Source organism: Phaethon lepturus, unplaced genomic scaffold (genome assembly GCF_000687285.1).
Source record: "Phaethon lepturus isolate BGI_N335 unplaced genomic scaffold, ASM68728v1 scaffold15095, whole genome shotgun sequence".
NCBI classification, from domain to species: Eukaryota; Metazoa; Chordata; class Aves; order Phaethontiformes; family Phaethontidae; genus Phaethon; species Phaethon lepturus.
The window spans coordinates 46,126-73,397 of NW_010542478.1; the positions used below are offsets into that span (position 1 = coordinate 46,126).

The 27,272-nt window shown below is 36.2% G+C and overlaps 1 protein-coding gene across 1 annotated transcript in view; it reads right to left on the reverse strand.

Annotated features, from left to right (window-relative positions):
* HECTD1 (HECT domain containing E3 ubiquitin protein ligase 1) overlaps nucleotides 1-25,820 on the reverse strand; it is a gene marked incomplete at its 5' end in the record, with an annotated part of 47,011 nt that extends 21,191 nt beyond the window's left edge. Inside the window, 23 exons of the mRNA XM_010288018.1 lie at nucleotides 270-1,106; nucleotides 3,840-4,016; nucleotides 4,199-4,365; nucleotides 5,545-5,868; nucleotides 6,393-6,532; nucleotides 6,618-6,752; nucleotides 7,745-7,850; nucleotides 8,289-8,383; nucleotides 8,747-8,893; nucleotides 9,135-9,269; nucleotides 10,716-10,792; nucleotides 10,910-11,173; nucleotides 15,258-15,480; nucleotides 16,561-16,731; nucleotides 16,913-17,051; nucleotides 18,376-18,550; nucleotides 19,185-19,299; nucleotides 19,633-19,731; nucleotides 19,820-19,896; nucleotides 20,223-20,493; nucleotides 20,774-21,055; nucleotides 24,474-24,701; nucleotides 25,586-25,820. Coding sequence (XP_010286320.1) covers nucleotides 270-1,106; nucleotides 3,840-4,016; nucleotides 4,199-4,365; nucleotides 5,545-5,868; nucleotides 6,393-6,532; nucleotides 6,618-6,752; nucleotides 7,745-7,850; nucleotides 8,289-8,383; nucleotides 8,747-8,893; nucleotides 9,135-9,269; nucleotides 10,716-10,792; nucleotides 10,910-11,173; nucleotides 15,258-15,480; nucleotides 16,561-16,731; nucleotides 16,913-17,051; nucleotides 18,376-18,550; nucleotides 19,185-19,299; nucleotides 19,633-19,731; nucleotides 19,820-19,896; nucleotides 20,223-20,493; nucleotides 20,774-21,055; nucleotides 24,474-24,701; nucleotides 25,586-25,820 — 4,619 coding nt within the window. The remainder of the gene's footprint in view (nucleotides 1-269; nucleotides 1,107-3,839; nucleotides 4,017-4,198; nucleotides 4,366-5,544; nucleotides 5,869-6,392; nucleotides 6,533-6,617; nucleotides 6,753-7,744; nucleotides 7,851-8,288; nucleotides 8,384-8,746; nucleotides 8,894-9,134; nucleotides 9,270-10,715; nucleotides 10,793-10,909; nucleotides 11,174-15,257; nucleotides 15,481-16,560; nucleotides 16,732-16,912; nucleotides 17,052-18,375; nucleotides 18,551-19,184; nucleotides 19,300-19,632; nucleotides 19,732-19,819; nucleotides 19,897-20,222; nucleotides 20,494-20,773; nucleotides 21,056-24,473; nucleotides 24,702-25,585) is intronic.
* Between the last annotated feature and the right edge of the window lie 1,452 nt (nucleotides 25,821-27,272).

A 27,272-nucleotide genomic window follows, 5' to 3' on the forward strand; every position in this document is an offset into this window, starting at 1 on the left:
TCTCTCTTCCTAAGCATATAATAGGCATCAAATTAAAATTATTTTCTATTTGATGGGTACCACAGGGTAATCTGACATCACAAGGCAATGTAACACTTTTCAGCCCACATGAACTCTGAGCTCTTCATGAGCTCCACAGGTACACACAAGGTCCAGGCTGCCCTAAGTTCACTCCTCTATTAGACCAACAGAATCCAAACTTCTTTAAGACTAATAAAAGCCAAAAAAACAACAAAGGCTTCAACCAAAAATAAACACAGCTTACTTACTTGCAGTACTCATGACATTTCTTCCCAAAGTATTAGTATTGTTATCACTGCTACTTCGGCTTAAATTCATGTTGTTTGTGGCATTGGTACGTGCTATGTTTGCCACTCTTCGTACAAAGGACTCCAGGCTGGAAGTTTCTCGAGATGATAAGTTAGGAACACTTGCACTGGAGCTCATTGGTGCCCCAGCAGCCAACAAAGAACTGACTGAGAGTCTGTTACTTGCTGAAGAGCTTAGAGGTCGCTGGGAAGCTGCTTCTTTATTAGTCAGTTCCGAGACTGAACTCACATCAGGAGAGCTTACACTAACAATTCCCATGGATATAGCACTGGACTCCCCAGTAGTACGTATTGAGTTATCAGGACCTAACTTCCTCTCTGCATTTTCATTTCCCATGTCCGCTGTTAAGGTGCTGGTGCTTGCACTGGAAGATGACCCTACTTCAGCCTGAGGCACACTATCAGCGGAAGACAGAACAACAATTGGTTCGTGGACGTCAGTGCCTGAAACTATATTTTGCTCCATTACACTTTCTGATCTCCGCTCCATTTTGGTCGAACCCAAGCTGATGTCGCTGCTACTGGCCACGCTACACACAGAACTGCTGCTTCCTTTTCTACTTGAGGAGCCTGCAGCAGCAGTCGTCTTGTCTGGACAGTTGTTTTTCACCAAGCTGCTCCATGACTGCGTTGTGCCTGAAACAGTGGATGAAACAGGTTTGGGTGATGCCGCTGAATCAGGGTCGTACCCTGGTGCAAGCTTGAGGTCAAACTTTCCTTCTGCGCCCATACGGTAAGAGTTAGAGCCACCAGCATCCCAGGTGACATCAATCCAGCCTGGAAAGGGACAGGAGTTTGTGAGATCCAGCAGAAAAGCAGACAGGAGCGTGTCAAGACAGTAGCTCCACAACGTGGGATCAGCTTCTCATAAGGGCAGCATGTCTGATTTAATAAAATCTCTAAATAACCCTTAACGCCAATTAAAAAGGAAGTGTTTAGATTTAAACAATTCAGTATTTTAAAATGTTTTTAACACTGAGGCAGCAAGCATGACCAGCCTCTATCATCAGGGTCCCAGAATCCAGCCAAAAGTAAAATTTCCTTCAAGAAGGAACCTGACCTATTGGGATCTCTCACAATTTTATTGTTAGATTCTCTAATATCAGCAAAGTATATTAAAATGTATCATCATAACTTTATTAACATCTGTTAAAAATTCTGTAATTTTGCAATGTTTTTCTTTGTTGGATACTTGTGTATGAGCATATGTATGCGACAAGACTTGTTATGAAACTGATTACATTGGGATTTCTTATTCTTGCTCTGTAACATGAAAGAATTAATTTACTGATACTCAGCTTTTTAGTTCAATAATCTTCTTATTCATAGGAAAAGTCTTACGGCAGTCAGGTAAGGACTACTTCAAGCAAGATTTCAGGGTTGCAAAAAGAAGATGTTTCATAGAATGAAACTTTATATTGGGACCAAAACAGTACTGAAAGGAGATGCTACTCTTCAATTCCTTCATTAAATGATTATTTACAGCACCAGTATTTTTTTAACAGTTAAAAGTAATAAATCTGCAATAATGAGGGCAACATGCAAAATTTAGCTAACTAGGACAGAAATAGGGGCAAAACAGAATTTATTTTTGCTTGTCTGAGTATGTACCACAATCTCAGAGTCACCTATAAAAATTCCTTCTAGTATTTCTCATTGTATGTTAACTGTAACATAACTTGATGTCTCTATTTCAGTTTATACACATGTTCTTTAAAAACAAAATCTCTAAAGCTCAGTCATCTTCTGTAACAAGTTGTCAGGTCCAGATGTAAGCACACGTTTTTCTTTAATAAAATAGAAAACAGCTAATTTGAAGTAAAATACTCCTTTTTTCTGTGCCAGGTGTACTTTTACCTTATAACTATGCAAAAGTCATCACTTCTAGACCAAAACAGGTCTAGAAGGTCACAGGCAATTTTCTATTTAGAAATATCACTCTGGAGGAAGAGTATTTAAAACATATTAAGTTTTCAGATACGATAAGTAGACATTTCATCCCCACATGAGCAAGTTTAGATCACATTATTCTTGTATGATTTTATTCCATCTTCATGAGCTATATCTGAGTAGCTTCATGTCACTAAACCTTTGAAGGGTAAAGTTGTGAAGCAAGTCTGAATTTTTACCTTTCTACAGTTTATTTGCCTTTCTTATCAAATAAAAAAAAAAGAAAGAAGTTCCATACTGTAGTTAAAAAGTATCATTTTTTCCCCTTCATGAATATCTGAACATGGTATTACACAAAAGCATAACTAAATAACTGTTCTTGTTTTGTATAGTTCCTTCTCCTAAAATATTAATTACAAACAGCTTTAAATCTGCACAATTTTTAAATACATATTATGTACTTGGAGTCTTACTACCCCAGCATTACAGTCCTAAAACAACTCAAGGTTTGTCTTAACTTGTGAATAACGACAAAAAAGTCAATGGGATACTATGTTTAAAATTCTATTTGAAAGACAACTGTGACAGGAATAAAAGTCTGCTGATAAACATTTTACATTGTTTGGCGTCACCATTTGATACACGAACCTCAATTTCACCTGTGCTTAAATGGGAAAGTTTTACCAGAACATAGGAATGAAAACACTAATTTAGTAGAATACTACTCACCAACAATACCTAAAGTCTTCAAAGTGAGAATGTAGCTATGGATACTGTAGCATCTGATAAGAACGATATACAGAAGACTGAAGAACTCCCTACAAGCTATACTGAATGGCTTAAATAAGATCCAAAGTTTTAAAACATTTTAAGACATTTTCCTTCGGACATTTCTCCATGTTTGAGAGCTGACAATTCAACAAACTAGAAGAAATTTAAAAATCTGTCTAAGAATAACCTCAAGAGTGGCTGAAGATGCTTCAGGAACAAGGCAAGTCTTACATACCCCAAAACAGGGAGAACGGGGGAAAAGTGGAAAGTATGTTCAAGCTGACAAGATCATCACCTCTTCTGGACCCTCTTCAGTATCTTACCTTCCTGAGCACTGACTACCCTAGCTGTTGCAGATTTTTATTTTGATCCACAGGCTAATTACTTTTCATGCTTTTAATTAAAAAAACCAAACAACAACTTGATCCCAATGAAGCTAGCAAGGTAGGAAAGGTACAGGATATAACAAAAGTCAAGACGAATATTGCAAATGCTAAGCTAGAAGAAATGAAGAAGGTAATTATAGATTTTGCAGGCCCAAAGCTTAATTAAGCAGTTTGTATCAATCACGTTCGCATACTTTTTCTTTTTCGTAACAGATGTCTAAATAACAATTTGGTATTTTAATTGAGCAAAGCTCTAAAAGTTTCATTTACAGCAAGAAATTTTTTTCATGCATTAAAATGGACTTTCACAAATGGACCACAACAATTGTAGTATTTGAGTTCCTTCTCCCCCGAATATTTAAAATTTCATCAAGACACTACAAAGGAAATACTTTAATGCTACCAATTCCACACGAACTAATCATGCTACAAACATTTACAAATTCCAGCAATTCATGCTCACCATTATGCAATTCTCCTGTAACAGTGCCTTCACCCTGTGGGCTTCCATCCTGATCTCTCCATTTCCAATCGATTCCTCTGATTACACGAGCTCCTGGAACCATATATTTCAACACCTGAGAACGGACCAGACGTCGCTGCCTTCGCAGATTTGCTTCAGCTTCTTTAGCAGCTTTTCCTACAAGAAATGTAAATTGGAATGAAAAGACTTAAAAGAATTCAATGGGGAATGATTTTGAGCTTAAGTTTCTAACCAAGTTCCATTGCAAAAGTTAACCTGCTTTTTCACACCGATTTTTATACTGTATGTTCATAAGCATTTTAAGAGAACAAGTAAGGTGTACACATTCTTTCTCTTACCCAGCTGATCTTCACATACTCCATTCACGGTGCCATAAAGTTCAAATCCAGACAGGGAGAGGTAGTGTGTTTGCCCACTGGCATTCTTTCCCATCTGTTTTATTCTAACATGTCTCCAACCTTGTTTCTCATCTTTTGGAGGATCTAAGGGCCATGTTGCTGTAGACCTTTAAATTTATTAGAAAGGGGGTGTGGGTGGGGACAAAAAAACAAAAAACAAACAAGGGGCAAAACCAGAAAGCTTAGTACCAAAAGCAGACAAATCCACAATGTTGATCATGTATGGATAAAATCATAAAACTACCAAGAATGCAAGATACATAAAACGTATTAACATTAGGGACAAACTCTGGATGAGTGCTGGTGTTACTATTTTCTAAAAAAAATATCGCATTTTTTTTTTTACAATGATGGAAAAGCACAAATCACAGAATCACAGAATCACCAAATCACAAATCACTAGGTTGGAAAGGACCTTCGAGATCATCAAGTCCAACCATTAATCCAGCGCCACCATGTCCCCTAAACCATGTCCTGAAGCACCACATCCACACGTTTTTTGAACACTTCCAGAGATGGCGACTCCACCACCTCCCTGGGCAGCCTGTTCCAATGCCTGACCACCCTCTTGGTGAAGAAATTTTTCCTAATATCCAATCTAAACCTCCCCTGGCGCAACTTGAGGCCATTTCCTCTTGTTCTATCACTAGTTACTTGGGAGAAGAGGCCAACTCCCTCGTCGCCACAAGCCCCTTTCAGGTAGTTGTAGAGAGCGATAAGGTCTCCCCTCAGCCTCCTCTTCTCCAGACTAAACAACCCCAGTTCCCTCAGCTGCTCCTCATAAGACTTGTGCTCCAGACCCCTCACCAGCTTCATTGCCCTACTCTGGACATGCTCCAGCACGTCAATGTCCTTCTTGTAGTGAGGGGCCCAAAACTGAACACAGGATTCAAGCTGCAGCCTCACCAGTGCCGAGTACAGGGGCACGATCACTTCCCTACTCCTGCTGGCCACACTAGTTCTGATACAGGCCAGGACACTGTTGGCCTTCTTGGCCACCTGGGCACACTGCCAGCTCATGTTCAGCCGGCTGTCAACCAGCACCCCCAGGTCCCTTTCCGCTGGGCTGCTCTCTAGCCATTCCTCCCCAAGCCTGAATGCCATTATGTGAACCATACCGAGAACTTATGAATTACTTCTTTTCCAACCCATCCTTGATAATTTAGATCATGTAACTATGTAAAAAAATGGTAGGTAATTACACCTATAGTACATCTTAGTCTACAGCCAAGTACATTTTTAACTGAGCTCAGTTTTATAAAAAGTGATAAAATACACTCACATACCCTGGTTCGTTGAGACTACAGTCATCAACATGCGTATACAAAGTAGTCCAGTTCTGTCCATCCTTAGATACCTGGAAAACCCAATTTCTGAGGGCAGATCGTCCATAACCTCGAGCATGGCGTAATGTGTAAGCTGATGGTATAACCCAAAGGCCAAGATCTATGGCAAACCAAGCATTCTTATCATCGTTAGTATGACAGTTGAGAGCTGAACTGTCACGGCTTAAGATGTCTTCTAAACGGCCATAAGGCAGATTTCTTCCTTCTGAGGATGTAACCACTACTAAGCCATAGGCTGCTGGGTTTACCCACTCATATGCAGTTCTATATTAAAAAGAGAAAAAAATGTACTATTCAATTATTATATTAAAAAATATATCAATAACATTTGACATTTACTGTAAACTATAGATTACAACTGAGTTTACTACAAACCAAAATGATTATTATAATTTTTAGATGATTAGGTAACTTTAGATATTCCAAGCATCACTTTACTACAGCGGTTTAAAAAAAAAACCAAAACCCAAACAAACCCAAACAAAAAAACCCCCGCCCAACCACAGCAAACAAAAATAAATACCCAAACTTCCCCACCCCATCATTTCTTAGGTAAGCATACAAATAAATTCTCAATACGACTTAAATAATAGAAAAATATGAATCTCTGAAGTAGGGTAAAAAGAAAGGTAATTCTATTGATTACCTTGTAAAAGCAAAGATACCTCCCACTCGTAAAAAAATTATAACAGATTTCATTTCATTATGAATTCTCCCTCCCCACCCCACGTGATGGATCACAGCTTATTATATCTAACCTCAAAATATTTAGCTTTGAAGAAACTCACTTTGCATTTGTCCCAATCCAGTAAATAATCCCGTTTTCATCAAAATCATGTTGATGCCTGAAAACAAATGATTGGCCTTCACGTAGTTTTCGTACAAAAACAAATGAAGCCCTATCAAAGTCGTACCATTGCTTTGCCACCTACATATGAATGAAAAGAAATCAAAGATTAGAGATGCAGAATCCAACCATTCCTTGTGAACTGCGTGTGTGGTACATTGCTCACCATTTTCAGGAGATACTGTTCTAGAGATTCAACAGTTGCCAATGGCTCCATCTTTAGCATTCTACCAGTTCGATCTATTAAAGATGTCTCCCCTGAGGCACGTTCCAAACGAAACCTCAAGCGCCTTGTTAATATCTGAAAGAGTAGCTAATGTTTAATGCAGGCTGTTCCATTTAAGTTTTGTAATTTTAAGAGAAGCGATATACTTCACTACAACAGTTTTAGTGGCATATCAAGTATATTTGTTGCACAATTTAAACAAACTATATTCTAATTTAATACTTTAAAAAGTAATTCCCCAGTACTCCATTTTTTCAATTAACCAAGCAATCCTTTAATATGACAGTCAATGTATAAGTCAATTACACATTCAAGCTAATATTTTCTCACTTTGCATGCATTTTCATAGCTTTTATTTCCAAATCTTATAGACTAGCTACTCCAATAATATAAAACTTGAAAATGTTATTTCAAAATATTCAGTAGCAGCAGTGTTTTTTGCAACTTTCTGCAACTATTTTCTAGTAATTTAACACCAAAACAGAAATATTCACATCAAAACAAACAATATTCCATCTTGTAAAATCCTAAAGTGTGCTTTCAAATAGAAAAAATTAAGACTCCACACAAAACCAAGTAATATTTTTAGCCTTTTCCTTTATAAGAAGTTGCTGATCCTGCAGGTGTCTTGTATTACCAAATGAGCACACAGCCCTAGAAGGGACCCGTTTAACCATTATAGCCCATCCCTAGTCATCACAAATAAACATGTCTTAATCTTCAACAAAATGCTCATTCAGGTAGTAAGAATACTTACTAGGGGGCATATTCCCATATAAAGAGAACAATACTTGAAGACATAAGAACGAACAAACACATCATCTATTCAACCAAAATTTGCTTTCACTTCACCGTGTAAAAGTGACAGTAGAGGAACACCCAAATATTTAGATTAAGTGTTAGAGAAAATAAATGCCAAAATGTTCATCATTGTTTACCTAATTCTATCCACCTGTACAAGAATATGCTTCATTCAGACTTAATGTGTGTAACTTTTCCTGAAATTCACATGTAACATTCAGTTGTGTATCACTCAGTATGATATAGTGTTATCATTGTACATTTACCTGAAGATTATACGTAGATCCTGGTGTATCATACAAGTGGAGAGGTAGACGTTCGATAGACTCTAACACTGCTATCAATTTCCGAATTAATGCAACTGCTGGACGACTATGAAAGTGAACAGTTACTATGTTACTGCACAACAGAGAGAAAAAAAAATCCTAAAGTATTTCAGAGAATAGTACACAACTGTAGCAAATATCTCAGCATTCTATTTCTACTGGTATCATCTGTTCTAGTTATATGGTTACAGCACAGTAAGAAAAATATTAATCTGCACAGTGATGAACAAGTCACCTTTATATTTTTCAACAGATACACATTCAGTATAGTTTACTTTTACAGATAGAAATAATACAGTAAAATTTTCAATTGCTACTTCAATAGCAGATGCTGTTCTTTTGAGACCAATTTTCTATTCCAGAGAAAAACAAATTGAAATGGAAAGAACTGTTCCTCTGTCTTTAAATTATTTTTAACATACCATACAGCTTCACAGATGCAAAAGTTTTTTGGGTTTGTTTTTGTTTTTGTTTTGTTTTTTACCTTTCATCGTCTTCATTTTCACTGAATGCTGTTTTGAAAACATTTATTCTCTCTACCAGTTGACTACAGTCTTGTTTCACATCTAAATCGACATTCTAGGAGGAAAAAAAAAGCTACTTCTAATACAAATCAATATATTCATTCTTTGTACTAGCAAAAATATGCATTTAGGCTCACTGAATTCCCTATTTAAAATCTGTATGTGAAAAGCTAAATTATATCAGCCATTAGAACTGACAAGTGTTTATTTAAAGATTTTTAACGGCTTATTCGAACTGAAGTCATCTATTGTGATAGCATATATTCAACAGGTAGACCACTACCTGAAGCAAATCTGCCTGATTTTCATCAAGATGGGAAAAAGCCACATTTATAACAGATTTTTTAAATCAAGGCACATGCCTACACTATTTCTATACGAAAGTTTTTCTTCAGAGACTTATGTCCTATAAACTCACATTATTTAAAACTGTAAGCAACGACTGAACTAAGCCACTACTGCACATTTCATACGGAGAAATAGTATTCTCATCCTTCAATAGTACAATTAAGTTTTCCAAAGCAGTCTTCATTAAATCTCTCCAAGTATTTTCTCCCTCAATACACTGGAAGACAAAAAGACAATTATGGTAAAACAAGATAACAGTTTTTCCACTTGCTCCATTTGAAAAATAATGTCCCAGTAAAGTACACAACTAGGAATTACATGCATTACATGCATTAAAAAAACCCACATTTGAGACAGACATATTGCCACTTTCCTCTACATCATGACAAACTAGTCTAAATACGATTATGTGATTTGCACTGACATCACACATTATAAATTAAAGGAAGCACACTTACCTGTCTGTTTGTATGAAGCTCCCATGCAGACTCTAACTGTGTTGCTATGTTCCTCAGTGTTACAACTACTCCTCGAGGCATGCTTTCCACCGCTTTAAAATGATCATCATATAAATCTCTCGCCATAGTGCGTACCTACAAATGGATTTTGATAAATCAGAAGTCATACCTTACTGTAATGAGACTATTATTATTCTCCAAGATACTAGAAACTTGATCATCTTTTTAAAGAAGTCCATGACAGACACAAACAAATAGAGGAGAATGAAAACCTATCACACATCATGAAATGCAAAGGTTGTGAAAGGATAAAAGTACAGGAGAAATAAATGGAAATACACAGTCTTATTGAAACTTACAGAAACTAAGCTTACCATCATCTATTAAATTACAGCACAAAGGTAGGAGAAAAGACAGGACTCTCAGTCTGTACATGTTTCTTTAGAAGTCTATCATGGATCTGGTAATCTTTTTAGAGGTAGGATTAAGGGAGTTTTATATGGTTTCTGAATGTTCTATTCACATTCCTTAGACCAATTCACACACAAAGTCTTTATGTGACCTTATACTAAGAATTACTTTTTCTACAAAGTATGGATCACTCAATACACAGATTTGATAAAATAAGTTCTTATTAAACAACATTTTCCATTTCATTATCATCATGTGTCCTACAATAATGTGTTTCACAAGCTCTGGAGCTACACAGTGCAATCTCAGATATGAAAGAGCACTGCATTCCTCTTATCATTCCACTTATCCTCATTCACACAGTATTTTAATTTTCAGTTTCGCGTCACATTTCCTCAGATACAAGTGTACTTATTTGCTGCAGATTTTTGGTACAGAACATATTAGTTGCACTGTTAGAAACTGCAAGAGAGGTCAAGACTGAAGATTAGCTTGAGTCCTTGGCATCAGCAGGCCGCAGAACGTAGTGTTATTTTGTGGTTTTGTAAAAAGCTTAATATTTCTTAGTTCCTCTTTTTTTCATCAGTTTGACATAGAAAGAAGAATTTTAGAGAAGTCTAAAATGAGTGCCTTTACACATTTTGTTCCACTACCACAACTCCTACAATACAGACTGTTCACTTCCATCCCCCTATCTGTCATGATATGAAGCCTAAAATTAGTATCTGAATTCAGTGATAGTAAGTAACATATACTTACTGATAGAATTAAGATCTAAGAAGTAAGAAGAATGATAGAAGTAACATATGCCTCTGATACAATTGTAGTATTGACCATAACATCTTTTCTTTTTGCATAAGCAAAAGAAAAACCTACAGAATTATGCAAATATAGGTCAGGAGGATTAGATTTCCTTATGTTTTTAGAAGAAAATTAGTTTTCCTCTAGAAGAGCACAGTCTACTAACACTGTTGGATAAAAGCACCTGCAGAAACACTTTGTTCTGAGTGAAGTTTTCCCCTTCAAACTTAGTGTAAAATTGTGTCTAGCTGAAATCAGAGAAGATTTCAATTCTCTAAGAGGATTAAAAACTACACGTCCATAGGCATGTTAAGAAATAAAACAAACTCAATTAAATTCTAGGTATAAAATTCACAGATGCTCACCAACCTTTTGCTTTGTCTTCTCCAGTTTAGATTTCAGCTTTCTTCCCCTTTTGCCCGTCCAGCCAGTCACAAACTCTGACCCTGCAACATATTTTTAGAAAAGTCACAATTTCTCACAGGTGTAAAAAACAACAAACAGAAAAACTACCTTATATACACTTGCTCCTACCTGCACATAACACATACCTACATACTTACCCAAAGAGGTTTCAGCTGTAAACGAATGCTTTGTTCCTCTGTTAGATTCAAACACAAAGCCTGGCAGATCTTCTTTCAGTATTGTAGCTTGCTGACCATCGGAATTGTGAATAGCAATTTCTCCTTCTTTTAAACAGGTAAGTGACCAGTTTCCCACAGTAAGTTTAGTTGGCCCTGGTGCCGATAAAATTGGCTGACTTGTGGTGGATGGCTTTACTTGGCTTCGAGCTCTTTGCAACTTCTCAAGGAACTCACTCCTACTTTCTATTTCAAAAGAAACAAACATTGTTTTTTTTCTTCCAACAATTGATTCCACCATCATATATCTCAAACACTTTTTTTTTTTTTGGTAAGAGCAAAACAAGTGAGTACATTCAATGCAAAATTAAGTTTGAAATTAAGGGTCTAGAAGTGTTCTAAATTTCTTCCCAGTACATTTACGTACTTCAACAGTGATTTATTCCACTATCACTTCAAAGTGGACAATGTAACTCTTTCTGAATTGTGCTACTGACAAATGCATTAATTCATCTTTACAATTGTAATACGAAGATCAAAGAAATACATGCTAAACTTTTAGTCTTGCAAAAATAATTTATGTCATTATTGCCAGCATGAACTAGTCTCAAAAGTGAGTTTTTAGAAATAGGAAATTAAATGAAACCTCCAATAGGAAAACAGCAATCAATGTCATAGCTTAAAGCAAGTGGAGAAAATATGTTGAAGCCCTATAAAAGACAGAAAGAAATTCAAACACCTTTACACAGTCTGAGAATAAACATGTGCTAAAAGGAAATTTGAGCTGAGATAACAGCTATTTGCAGTGTGCCCAGGTGGCCAAGGTGGCCAACAGTGTCCTGGCCTGTATCAGAACTAGTGTGGCCAGCAGGAGTAGGGGAGCGATTGTGCCCCTGTGCTCGGCACTGGTGAGGCTGCAGCTTGAATCCTGTGTTCAGTTTTGGGCCCCTCACTACAAGAAGGACATTGAGGTGCTTGAGCTTGTCCAGAGAAGGGCAATGAAGCTGGTGAGGGGTCTGAAGCACAAGTCTTATGAGGAGCAGCTGAGGGAACTGGGGTTGTTCACTCTGGAGAAGGCTGAGGGGAGACCTTATCGCTCTCTACAGCTACCTTGAAAGGGGGTTCTGGCAATGAGGGTGTTGGCCTCTTCACCCAATTAACTAGGGATAGGACAAGAGGAAATGGCCTCAAGTTGCGCCAGGGGAGGTTTAGATTGGATATTAGGAAAAATTTCTTCACTGAGAGGGTGGTCAGGCATTGGAACAGGCTGCCCAGGGAGGTGGTGGAGTCGCCATCTCTGGAAGTGTTCAAAAAACGTGTGGATGTGGTGCTTCAAGACATGGTTTAGGGGACATGGTGGCGCTGGACTAATGGTTGGACTTGATCTTGAAGATCCTTTCCAACCTTAGTGATTCTGTGATTAAGCGTCACAAAGGCACCCCAAAATTTTTTTATTAATTTTTATAAGCTATACTAAAACTTTTATTCATCTCCTTTGTAGAACTTCTACCTCAGAGAAAGTAAGCAAGCCACAATTACATTACTTAATACAGTAACATTACGCTAATTCAAGTTATAATGAAGATGTTCCTATTCCTTTTTTAGTAATACCAAAAATTTTAAAGGCCTCTATATCACTGAGAAAAATATGAAATAAGAAAAAAAAAAATCTAATGGCACTGTGTGAGACTTGATTAAAACCTAATATTTGTATAGAGATATTTAATAGATGACAAACAGGATCACATCCTACTTCTAGGATACGTAGATAATCTAGCCTAAGATTATTCCAACTATCTCAGTTGTTGTTATTCTGTTGAAGAAAAGACTCTGGGGAGACCTTATTGCAGCCTTTCAGTACTTAGGGGGGGCTTATAAGACAAATGGGGACAAACATTTTAGCACAGCCTGTTGCGATAGGACAAGGGATAACGGTTTTAAACTAAAAGGGGATAGATGCAGACTAGACATAAGGAAGAAATTTTTCACAATGAGGGTGGTGAAACACTGGAACAGGTTGCCCAGAGAGGTGGTAGATGCTCCATCCCTGGAGACATCCAAGGTTATACTTTGATATTGTAGTAATTAAAAGGCTGCACACTACATTTGAAATGTTAGTTAGTATAATTCCAGAAAATTTGATGAGTTCATAATCTGAAAAATAAAAATTCCATATAAAATAAAAATGCAATAACCTCATTAAAGATTACATCCTAACTTCAAAGTTAACAAGTATCCTCATCTTTCAACATTCTAATTTGATAAGTTCAGCTGTTGTAGTCCATGCACTTGTAAAATTGCTGTTTTCCTTTTGCTGCAATGACTTATGCTCTAGGTTTTTTAAATTTGCCATTTTTATTGTTGTATAATACCAAAATAATCTCTATGAAAAAATAAATATACATTCTTGAGGCGTAACATTCTTTATTGCTTAGAATTCATAGCATCCAGAGAGAAGGTTTATAAAAAGAATTTTGAATTTTCATATGCAAAATAAAAATTCCATTAATGAAACCTTTCCAAATCCATAATTACTTTTTAACAAATTATATAGCATGTCACAATGAAAATGCAATGATTATACATGGTTGGGAATAATTTTGGGTTCCCTTAGACAGAATTTTGAGACTCACTTAAAGTTTCAGAATTACCATTAAATTTCAATTTTTGCATTGAACTTTTATTTTTTCTAAAAATTCAAACAAAACAAGTATTAAGCTAATGTGGAGAGAGGTGAGTACAGACCTTCCAAAAATGTTCGTAATATATATTTCCCCCTCCCGTCCCAGCTTTTATCATGCGATACACACTCACAAATTCCATTACTCAACCCTCTATATTCTTGCCAGTCATGAAGTTACTAAAAAGTATACCATGAGATTAATCAGTAATGATTTAGGAGAGCAGAACATATAGTACAGTTCAGGACTTAAAGACACTGTTCTGAGTTTATACGGTACTGTAGTTAACTTTAGTTAACAGATACTAGTTTCTTATCTCTTAAGTAAAAGAAAGGCTGCTGCACACACTCAGACCTAATGGTTAAAGTTCAGGCAAATTACTCTGCAACATCAGCATTCTTACTAGATGTCTACTTGACAAAAAAATCACAAGAAGCCTCATTTAATCCTACTTTACCTCCTTCCCTCCCTAATATCCATGCTCAGTATCTTGTTCAAAAAGTTGGGATTTATTCAATTTTTTTTTTTCAAGACTGATATGAAGAGACACATCTTAAATTCCTAATCTGACTTTTGTTTTAAATTATGTTCACTCCCAATTCGTCTGAGACATCTCCATTCCACTCATCTTGTATAGAAATAGTAAAATCCCATCCCCACACCCACATCATTTGGAAGGAAAACAGCAGAACTGGCATCCGGGGGCTATAAGGATTTAAGAAATTAACCTCACGATCTTCTTAAAATGCTATCATATGATAAAGAAGTAACTCAACACAGAAATAGGTTACCTTTTAAGGTAAATTATTTATTAACCTCGTTAAAAAGAATGCAAGGATAAATTTTCTGACCAAAAAAAAATATCTAGAAGTGGTTTCCAGCTGTGTTATAATCTAGAAACACACTACCAAATTTTGTCTTCATGTCCCAAAATTAATGAATAAAGTCATTAGCACTTTGTTTCTATCCTGAATCATAATATGTTCTGTTATTTCACTCAATGGATTGTTCAAAACATAATAATATTGCAAAGCATTTTATGTCTGCTGGTTCATAAATGCATGAACTGTTGCAAAAAAAGATGAAACCATAAAGGAGGGTTTTTCTGCATCCAGAACAAGTTGCGTATTCTGTACAGAAAATTAAAACCACCTGTGCATTGCCAGTGCATAAGGTCTGTTCCCTTATCCTCTCCCCGACAAACAATTAAGACACTGTAATTTGTTTCCCAATCTCGATGAGAAACTTTCCATTACTTTGTCTTCAAACACATGCAATTTCATTCTGCTAGCTAGAAGCAAACAACAAATCGCCATTTCAACCTGCTTTTCCTGGGATGGCCACTACAAAGTGCTTTTAATGACTGGGGTGAAAAAATTAAGTATGCATGGAGAAGAATCAAAACAAAACGAAGTTAATACACTTTTACTGGCAAGATGTTTATTTAACACAAGTCACCAAAGAAGTCAAGTTATGGTCACATGCTATCTGATAAAAAGCATCACAATTAACTGACCACCTTCCACCTGTTTACATCCTTTACTATTTAGTAAGCCAATTCCTGCAAAAGAAAACAGCTCCAATCAAATTATATGAACAAATGTAGGAGTCTCAAAACTTAACTTGGACTTGAATTGTAAAGAAACTACCTGAACTATCGGATCCTCCTTCAGGGCTACCACTGGAATACATTGTGGCTAGTTTTCCATCCAAGATAAATCTGAACCATCCATTACTACCATTAGATAGCTCCAGGGCTGCAGCATCACTCCAGATATACAGGCAGTCCCTTCCCCTAATGATTGACCAGTCTCTCCAGTGATATGGTTTACCCTGTTGTAGTTCTTTAGCATCCTCCTGTGGTTCGTCCTCCTGTAATAAAATTGTATCAGACAAAACAAACAAACCCAAAAAACCAACAAAAAGCCCCACACCACAAAACCAAAAAAACCCAACCCCAAACCAACAAAAAAACAACACACAAAACACAGACATTTTTAAAAGGCTTGAAGAGAAAGAATTACTCAAACCAAAATTATAGAAACTATACCTCTGTCTGTAAAATGTATCTTTAGAAGTATTCTTTAACAGAATAAGATATTTTTAGGAAGTTTCTTTTCAGATGCAGATTTATCTACTCAAGGATAACAACAGCCTACTGGCTGGGACATCCACCTCTGTTCAAAACTCGTATTGTGAGAAAAGGATCACAAAATGGCTGAGGTTGGAAGGGACCTCTGGAGGACATCTAGTCCAAACCCCTGCTCAGGTAGGGCCATCTAGAGCCAGTTGCCCAGGACCATGTCTAGACAGTTTTTAAATACCTAAACACAAAAAAAAAAAGCACCCAAACCAAAAAACCCCGATACAAACCCAACTGCCCAAAAACCCAAAAAACCCAAAACCCACAGTGAAAAACTTCATTACACACTTAAGGCTTAACTGTAAGACTTAACTGAATGGCTAACAAGTGGTCTGCTATCCACTCAGTTCATCTGAGTGGTCAGGAATATGACCATCAGGTCATGGAAATTGGTAAATAACTTCAATATGCCCTTAAAGTTTTCATTATGTAGGAGATTATTTTCTTTTTTATACTTTTATTATATTCTATAACAATGTTTAAAATACCTGCAATTATGTGATGCACGTACATTGAAAGCAATGCACTCTATTCAAAAAGGATGCATTTCATTTAGCAGTCATTTTCAAAATACTAGACAAAAACAAGTGCCAATCACCCTGACCAGAAGTAAATATAAATAGGAAAACTCAGCAGATAATGTGCTAACAGAAAATGAAGTTACAGAAAACAAAAACAATTAAAACAAGTGGCTTACATTAAGCGTTAATAACCTAACTACCTTACCCTGGACATTTTCTTAACAGTGAAAATTGTACTAGAAGTCTTGGGTTTACAGGCACAAATAGAGCTATCGATACCGTACTTACCTTCTCAGGCTTAGACTCCTCTTCATTTTCATCATCAGATGACGGCCCCGCCAAAGTTGACACTTTACTAATTACACCAAGTCTAGCCAGCTGGTCTAGAAAAAGATCACCACCTTTATCCACCAAATCCCTTATGATTTGCAAGGCTAGCAAATGGCCATCGTCGTCATCCTGTAACACATTGGGATGGAAAGGAAATAATAAAGGAAATCTCTTAAAAATATCTTTACATGCTGAACTTCATATGTGGCCACGCTTTGAGGTTAGTTATTAACAAGTATGTGGAATTAATAAGCATAAACCCCTTTTTTGCACTGGTTTCATAAAAAGACAACATTTTCTTTGTTCCTACCTCTTGATCAAGAACTGTAGCTGTTATCTCAACCAGTATCGTGGGCAGATTGTGTCCAGCATCAGAGTCACAAACCTCTTTCAGCAGTGCCTCAGAACAAAAATGTATCATTTTTCTAATGAGGGCAAGACTTGCTTTCCTTTAAAAGAGATCATAGGAAAAAGAAAGATTCTTATAAAGATAAAACAAGCAGTAATTAAAGCAACAAAAAGGTTCAACTGCTTTTGCACTGCATTTCTGCATGCTTTCAAAACAAAAAAAAAAAATTAAATGAGTTTCAGTTCTCGTTAGTGGAACCAATATTGGTTGTTGTTAATATGTCCTAGATTATCTCTAAGAGTAATTCACCTACCGATCTTTTTTGATTCTACAGCACTATAAGTAACGTATTTTTCTCTCCTCAACACTTCTTTAGGTAAACCTATTTTACATTCTGTCTTTATCCACTCTTAGTGATAATTCACTTCTGTATACTTCATCTTCCTCCCAGTTATCCAGCCTTCCATTTCTGTCATATACTTGCCATGTTTTGGTGCGATGCCTATTGTTTTGAAGTCTAAAATTACTATTACATCATGCAGCTTTCCATATTAAGAACTACAATTAATTTGGAAGCCAATCACTTCTGATTGATTAAAGCTGAATTTTTTGACTGACTTTCAAAAATATTATTTACCTGATTCATAGAGAAAACTTCGAAATAGAGAGCCAACTACTTCTTTCCACAATCTCCAACAATAGTGAATCATGCACAGATTGTTAACAGTTTATTTCCTTCATTTAAAATGACCTAGTTTAAGCTTCCTATCATCAGCTCATGTAGAGTCCCTCTCCACTCGAATCCCTTTTTTACCTCGTAATTTCACCCCTCAAAGTACCTATAAACACTAGGAACACAAATAAGAGATTAAGTAAATGTTATATTTGTAGTGTAAAAGGCTCAGAAGTTATGGTCTGGTGCAATTTATCAAAACCATTATCCCACCCACACTATTCCTTTTTCAGTATTGAATTAGATTACATTCTTTTAATTCTGTAAGAGGCATCTTCTCCAGTTGATTAACACTTAAACTGTTAAGAAGTCTTCTAAAATCTTCTAAAACAGCTTTCTCCAGTCTTTCCAATAAATGTATCTTGATACCACTTCACTAGTTTTCCTCTCCTACATTTGTACTTTCATTATACTCTCCTACTTCTGACTAACTAACCATATTTTTTCTAAGACACTGCTTCCCCAGAAAGGTAAAAGTGCTACTTAAAATACTAAGTGAAAATAAAACTTGCAACTCTTTTCAAACCACCACTTCTACTCAAACGGAAATATGTTTAAGTGTCACTTGCATTACTTAAAACTTCGAGATGTTATGATTTTTACAGGAAAAAGAAAATCCACCTTGGCTTTTTTAACAGAGTGTATTAACAAATCAAAAATATGCAGGGAAATTGTCTGTCATGACTATTACCTTATTGAAGGCAACATAGTTTGTTGAAATGTTTGTGCAAACACAGGCAATAATCTTTTCAAGTATATGGGTGCCATTTCTGGATCTCCTTTGGGTTCATTACATTCTTCCTCGTCCTTGTTGGCATCTTTCTTTTTCTTCTCATCTCCTTTGTTAACAGGACACATCCAGTCCCCTGGAAAATATTTTTCCCAAAAATCTTCAATGGCAAAAAACCAACCAAACAACTAAAAACCCCTTCAAATAAACCTAAGAGTTTCCTTTACGAACAGCTTAAGTACCTGAACAGGAATATGCATTCCTAAAAATATAAAATTTACATGTGCAAGACTTCTTGAACAAAACTGTTTGATAACAGGTACCACCAAAAATTGCTCGTAGAAGAATCTCCAAGTCCTTAAAGTGAACTAAATGTGAACATCTAACAACCTGTGGCTCCAGCACTACAAAAGCCTCACAAATAGGTAAAGTGCAGCTACCACATGGAAAGAAAGGATGCCAGAGAAACTACCAAGGCTGACATCCTCTGAACCCATAGCAAAATCCCAATCTAGCCCCATTCCACAGCTGAAGAGCAGGACCACTGGCACTGCTTGTTCCTAGCCAGAAGTTTCTTTGGTAATCCCCATCCCTTAAGAACATCTGAAATATTAGGGTCTCTACTTGTACTTTGCGGCTTAAGAAAGGTTGGTCACAAAATACTATTTCTTTAAAATTATTCTCAACAGAGTAAAATTCTAATAATTTAATTACTTAACATATATAAATATTTCTACTAGCAAGGGTATGGAATTAGAAACTGCATTCACCTGGAGACTGAAGAATAGCCACTACTTCACTGTGTCCCCTTTCACGAGCTTTGTCTAAAGGAGTTTTCCCATCTTCATCCCTCAAATCAGGGTTTGCACCATGTCGTAAGAGAGTCTGAGAATATTTTTAATTATTAAAAAAAAAAATTAAGATTCCTTCTTCCAAAGTAGTAAATGAGTTTTTCATACATCTTTCCTACACTTTTCTCGTGACTGTTAGCAAAATTAGAACATTACATGCTTTGTATCTCTGTAGAGCTAATATACAACTCCTTTTATTCACATTACTGCCCTATCATAACAATAAATGTGTATTTTGATAAACACTGTAAAGAACATGTAAATATTTGACAGTGCACATGTTAAACATACTGCAAAGACATTCTATACAGAACAAGGCAAAAAGTCAGTATGTAAGGGTTTCTAACAGTATCAGTTTAAGTCATACCTTTGCTACCTGAGGTCTTCCAAAACATGCTGCATAATGTAATGAGGATGACCTCTGACCTCTGTTAACATCAGCACCCCTTTCACAGAGAAATTCCACCTGTTAAACAAGAAAAAGGAAACAATTTTTTCACCTCTTTCTTTACATAAATAACCTAAGTTTTTAAGATTCTGTAAAACTAATTTACCATTTCCTGAGTTCCAAAAGCTGAGGCCCAGTTTAAAAGAGTTTGTCCTACATCATCCATAAAATTTACTTCAAAAGCTGAAAGATACAATTAAATTAAATAATTAAAGCTCCCAAAATTAGGAAATTAAACTTTATTAGTGTTCTTTAAATAAGTGACAGATCTTAAAAAAAATTAAGCAGCCTCAATAATTCTCGGGAAGCATTTATGCCCTTAATTGCAATAAAAAAGTTACCATAGGAATTATTACTAACAAGACCTGTTGTGTATTTAATAAAATAAGAGAACTTGCATATAAAGAATTTCAAGGTACTACCTAAGTATTTGTTATGACACCATAGATTATAAAAATAAAAAGATACTTTATTTATCTCATTCTGGTTTTCAGAGTATTTTTGCTTACCTCCTGTGTCAATAGCATCTATTAGTGCATCAGTATCCTTACTGCGGATGCAATCTATCAGCTGCCGATGAGAACGTTCCCCAGAACTGTCCAGCCTTCGCAACCCTGGGATTCTGCCTGTAGATCCAGCACTGGATTTTGGTAGGGCTTTTCTCCCTTCGAACAGTAGCACCAAAAGAAGATCTACTAACCGCATGGTATCCAGTACACATCTCTCATCACCCTGCAACGCACTTTCTATAGAATCTGGAAGTTCAGATCTTAGGAGATCCTGGAAATAATTAAAAGTCTGAACAATAAAAAATATACAGGGCTTTAGAAAATACTATCAGAATTGGGTTTCATTTCCATATGAAATGTTTTGGTTTTTCCCCTCTTTATAAATAACCTATATGTATGTGTGCACATATATATATATATATAAAAAAAATAAAATCCATAAATTTATATACCTACATGTAAAATAGCAACACAAATCTTGCATATATTAAAGTACACAAAGGGAAAAACTTTATGAGAACAGAAAGCTGTAGCATAAAAGGGTTTCTTACATGTGTTACTACTGGAGAGCCTCTACACAGGGTTGACAACAGGCTTACAATAGTTGACACCTGATTACTTAATTTAGAGTCTGCGGCTGTAGATGGTGCTCCAGTGCTACTCCGTCCAGGTTTGCAAGCTGAAGATGGTCCTGATGCTGTCCCACCGGCAGCTGCCATGCGAGATAACAACTCCTCAGTTAAACCATGCTTAGCTAATGGGGCTGGGTCAACTCCACGCCGTGTGAATCTATCAGCTAATGAAGCAAAGCATCTCAGAGCTCCATCTGAAACCTAAGAAAGTGCAAAAGAAAAGATGAAAAATCTGTTAAGATGAGAAAAGGCTAAGGGGGATATCCACAAGAAAACAGGACACACAGAAGCAGCTGATTTCCACAGGATGCCTTCAAAGTCAATGAAAGAGGAGACGGGCTTTTTAAGCCAGAAACTCTGGAGTCAGAACCCAACAGTGCGCTGAACTGCCCACTGAAGGACTGTATGACTGTTGGGTTTTTTCCCCCCTTTCTCTCTGTTGATAATATATGGAAATTAAGGAAACTATTTCTGTCTAAATTTCACCATTGTGAGCATCTCCTTAACTATATGAACAAACCCCCAAACCAATCTAGAAAAACACGTTTAATAGTCAAATTGCCAAATTAATAAATGTTGGAAGGTCATTTTTTTAAAGTTTTTAGTGAAATATATAAGTATTGTTCTTACAGGAAACACAGTTATTTATAATCTCCACTAGCAATTGCCCATTCTGACACTACAGTTTGGGGAAAAAAAAAAACCAAAAACACAAAAAAAACAACCCACAGCTTACTATTGAAATATGGAGTGCTTGATCTTCTGGTTTTTCTGATGTTTGAAACTGTTAAAGCAGTTTACTAATAATAAAACTGTAAAAACGAAAATTACCCAAAACACCAAGAAAATGCACTACGAGTTCTTACCTCCTAACTTTCACACGTTTCCTGAATTTCAAATTTGTTCCTCAAAGAACAATGAAGATAATTTAAAAATTTATTTACAGTTTTATATCCTATTTTTATAGAGTATAAAATGTTCCAATATGTTATAATTTGATATTTATAATCAATATTATGTGAGTATTACAATACGTTATATTAATTTGGTGCTTTCTATTTAAAGAAATGCTATCAAACAAGCCATTAGCCGAGGCACTAACTCAGAATTCCCAAAGTATTAAACTGGCCGTGAAGTTTGATAGCTACAGTTGTATTTAAAGGTCGACAAACTTCTTGTAAGTAGAAGAAATTTTTCAATTGGACCGAGCCTAAAAGTCAGACAAACTGGGAAAAGCAGATTTTACCCTTAGATAACGCAGACTGTCCACTGAGCACCTGACCCAGGGAAATGTATTTTTGTGACAATAAAATACAAACTTTGAAATTTAAGTTTGTCACTAAAGAAATAAAAACACAGTGACGCTGCGGAAACAAGGCTTACTGATGATCCTTTTAACAATCCGGCAAAAAATACTGTTGGCCAAGTGCCCAGGAAGGGATCCAACTTCTTTTCATGTCAGTGTTGAAAAGAAAGGGAGGTTTGCCTTTAACATCTCTCTCATCTATATACTAAAAGCATCTCCATCTTTCAGATCAGGAGGTTTGCGTAGGCATATCAAGATACGCTGCTTCTGGCACATTTGTCTTTGTAGCTGTGCAGTAGCAAACCAGACTGGTGTCAAAAAATAGTAAAAAACAAACAAAACAAAACAAACAAACCCCCACCAACCCCACAAAACAAACAAACAATACCTATTCTTTACCAAACTCTACATTACTACAGTTCTTACTCCCTAAAAAGTAATTAACTTCTAGCGCAGCCCATTTTCAAAATGATTGTCAGCTATCACATACCAAGAGCTTAAAGACAGTTACTCATCAACACACAGAACAAGATTAAAGTATTAGCCAGACTTCATGAAGTTGAAAACTTAAATCTCCATTAAGTTTGCAAGGACTTTAAAAACAAAGTTTCTCCTGTAAAAATGCAAAGCATGCATGGTCCCTGCATGCCAAGCATTCTGATTTATCAGTACTCTCTTGCAAAGGATTTTTTTCTTTAACTTGTAATGGTCGCTACTCATGTCCTCTGGCATTTTGCTCCAGTTCTTTGACAGCACAATGGATAAACAATTCTGCCAATCTGTATGTAATCTGCATATACTTTATGGATTTTTATCATAACAGCTGTCAGAAATACACAAGAAGGGTTCAGCTTATTTAACACACCACATTAGTGGTACCAGTTTACAAAGCAAGAGAGTACTGTGGAAGCTATTTACATTTCTTCTCACAAACTGCAAATTTAGTAAAAAGCTTACAAAACTAAACTTATAGATGAGCTGTTCCTGAGGCCACATTCCTCTGGTCTGAACTTTTCCCTCCAATGATGTTACTAACTAGGCAGCCACACAAAAAGTGACCAAACCCAACAGTGTGAAAGGAAGTCAGGGGGAACAAGAAAACTTTACAAAGGAAGTTACTGGGCAAATCCGTAATACACATCAACATTCATTGTAAATGCTGAGGCTTGTTTCACACACAACACGTTCCTCAAGAATACTGGTACAAAATTAATTACCGCCATCTGGGTTACTCCAATCTCAAGAGCACTTACCTTAAAACTTAACTGCTAAAAGATTAAGTTAATTTGACCTCTCATGCAGATCTCCAACAGCCCCAGCAATTGCCTTCTTTCAAACACATAATAAATTGGGAAACAGTTAAAATACTACAGACTTAATGGTCTAAATTTCAGGATTAGCTTGCCTGAGATGATCAATGAATTAATAAAGTTACATCATGTTTAAAAAACATGGTAGCTTCGTCTGAAGTGGCTAGTGTGACAGTCCCCTGCCAAGTGGGTCTTTCAAAAAGATCTAAAAATGTATTAAAAAATTTAGCTCACATGGAAAATGATTTAATCTGCCAAATATGATGTGCTTAATAAACGAGACTGAGGTGGGGGGAGAGGTGTAGAGAAAAGAATGAGGGCAGAGATGGGGGCAAAATGGGACCTGAGAATGGTATGGACAAGAAGTCTGGCCAGGGTACAGCAAGAATTTGGCTAAATAGCTAACCGCAGAGCATGAGTATAACATACACAACAGGATTCTACTAGTAGGAAGATAATTCCTCTAGGATACATTTTCTACATTTTACAAAGACTACTTCATATCAAGTTAATAAAACTGCAATAAAGAAGTGGTGCTGCACCTATAGTAATCCCGGTTAAGCTGGCTTCCAATTTAGTATGTTTAGCATTGATTGTGGATGTTTTTATTGCTCCTCTTGGTTTGACAAAAGAAAAATGAACCAAATTGATTTTTGTCTCTTATTTATGTTAAATTTAGTAGTGACTGAGGTACAGACATAGAACAATAATTACTTCAGAAAGTATTTCAAAATGCACTGAAAAAAGTTAAGAATATTTTAATAAAGATTTCAGAGGTTAAATAAGATCATATTCACACGGCAATGTTGGAGTCAAACACTAAGCAGTATTTTTATCCTCTTGTCATCACAACTGTAAAGGAAACTATCATAATATCAAAATATAACAACTATGTATGATATAAACATATATTTGTGGAGGCTATATAAAAATACCTAGCCAGTCATTTATCAAACAAAATGGAAGTTAAATTCACAGCATATTGAGCCAACTACTACATTACCTGATGGTCTTCATGTTTTAGTAAACTAGATAGTGATTCCACACAAATCTCTAATGAAGAATCCTGAGGCTCCATTTTGCCACAGAGTCTGGATACTACAGCCATAGCAGAATGCAAAGTATCTTTATGAACAAGGTGTCCACTGTCACGAATGAATGTCAGAACACAATTCAACCCTCCAGCTTCAAACACAGCTCCTGACTCACGGGTACAGATTAATTCTAACACCTATAACAAAATGAAATTTAATTAGAATGAAGTACACATAAAAAGTCAGTAATTTGTTTATATCCATCTACAGCACTGGTTAAGAAAATGAAACACCAAAACAAAAAACCCCCTCTCTTCCTCAACACCCAGAAAGGGCCAAAGCCTCCAATACTCTAGTAGTTACAGTCCTCTTCAAAAATACAGGAGTGAATATAAAACCATTTCCCAACAAGGCAGCCATAACAGGTGCTATAGACAGCTAAATACTACTATCTTTTCCTGGGAGAATTAAGTCTTTGGATAACACACAACTGAAAGCTCTGAAACTTCCAAGAGTACTGTTACTCCAGTGATGTACTTTTGAGTAGACTAGAACTAGTAGATAGGAAATACATGCATAAAGCCTGATGCTGTGGTAATCAAGGACTCAGACTACATGCTACCACATGGATATGAGTTATGCTTTAAACAAGAGATTTTAAGGGTCTTGTAAATTTTTCTGAAAACTTCACAAGGGTGCAGAGGAGCTGTGTCTAGAGCTACTGAGAGACAGCAGACAAGTTTTTTTACAGCAGACAATTTATCTATAGCTGGAGCAATTCTTCTTTTTAGCATAAAATTAGCCCTTAGCATCCTAATCATGTAAGACAAACAGGAAAACTTTCTTCTAATACTTTTTGTTTCTTTTCCTATACTTTTTTTTTAAAGGAGTCTCAGCTTTGAAGAGCACCAGACTGACAGTAAAGATAAGCAGCATCGCTGGCACGTACACGTTCATCATACTTTATGTTTTTGCTTCACATTTTAGTAAAATAAATAGGATTACAATATGAGGAAACTCTTTAGAAACAGCAAATTTTCCAGCCCTTTCTTAAACGCAGAAGGTTCTTCGGAGTACATACCTTCACACACTGCTCAGCCAAATCTCTGCTGGTTCTGTTGTTAAGTTCAACAACTACTAAACGATTACAAAGTGCCTTGATAGCTCCATCCACTCCCACAATCCTACGGGTGCATTCAGCCGATACATCCAGATAATATGTTATGGCACGTGCTGTTACTTCTAATACGTTGTCAGGAGCACTTTCATCGAGAAAAATTTTGCACAGTGCTGGTAAAAAAGTTCGAGGAGGGCATCTGCAGGAAAAAAACCACGCAACAAAGCATTACTAAGTTGTGCAAGTTTTCTCTACATTAAGTAATTTCATACACTTTCACATTAACAGATTAATGTTTTTCATGCCAACACAATTTGCTTGGTTAGTTTATAGTTGATTCAGACCATTCATTTAGAATGCTAGGATGCAGGCATCTCACACACACCCTCAAATTCAAATCAGTAATCCAAAAAGATGCTGTATTAGGGAAGGAACTCAGCAGAAAAAAACAGAAAAAACTCCTTGAAATTTTAAAATCGTACAGGGAAACATTTATCCTCTTGGGAAATCATTTTAGGAATTAACCTCACATCATCAAACAGAATGCATTTCTTCTTAACAGAGCTTCAGTGTTCATGATGATAAATAGCTATTTAACCATGAAATATTATGTTCAATATAAAGACTAAAGATTTTTGGTTTGCTATGCAATTTAATTCTTCGAGTGGCCCTTCTTCCATAATGTATAAACATTCTCACTTGCCTTTTTATCCTATTTCACATTCCTCCCCTCCCACCTTGTTCTTTTTCCCTAACCACACTGAGAACATACTTAATTCATTTAGCTTGCTTCTATTGCATTTTCTCTTCATGTCTGTGCCTCAGCAGCCTCTGGCTCTCCTCTTTATTGTTAGCTTCATTTCCATATGCAAGGACAGCCAAGAACATCCCCACAACTTCATAAAAAAATAAGCAAGCCGTAACAGTCTCCTTCTATCCCTCTGACATAACAGGATACAAACCAAAATGGATGGTCATAATAATGCTTTTCACTGTTATGGCAGTTGTGGTTAGGACTGATTTGGATCAAAAGTTCTAAGACATGGACCTATAGTTTAAGATAAATTATTTTCCAACAGCAGACTTACTTAGCAACAAATAACTTAATATCATGATTGTTCACTGCAATGATAGACTTCTGAGTGGTGGTAGGGAATTAAGTGAAGGGGATATATATGCTGTGACAGTAGTCAAAATAACTGGATACTTCATCCCTAGGTGCAGGACATCAGAACTAAATCTACAGGAGGAAAATATGGCAATTTTTTCTTAAATTAGGGTTTTGGTCTGCAAAAGAAAGCCTAAAACTTTTCTAAATCCAAAGAGAAAGAACAAAAATAATAGCATGCTTTTTGGTCTGGAAGACAGGTGAAATATTCGTTGATGAATCACTCTGAAGACCCAGAGGTCATTCAGTATCCCATCTGGTATGCACAGTGACTCATACAAAGACACCAAATCCTGGGACAGCAAAACACTAATAGTTTCACAGAAGATCTGGCCATGCTTTATGAAGTAAATAAATAATACTGCCTAACAAATAAATACATTACCAAATTATCCTTAATGACATAAATTAATAAGTGAAACTTTGATAAATCTAAATCACATATTTAATACTTATATTAGCCTATCCAGCCCATGCTGTCTG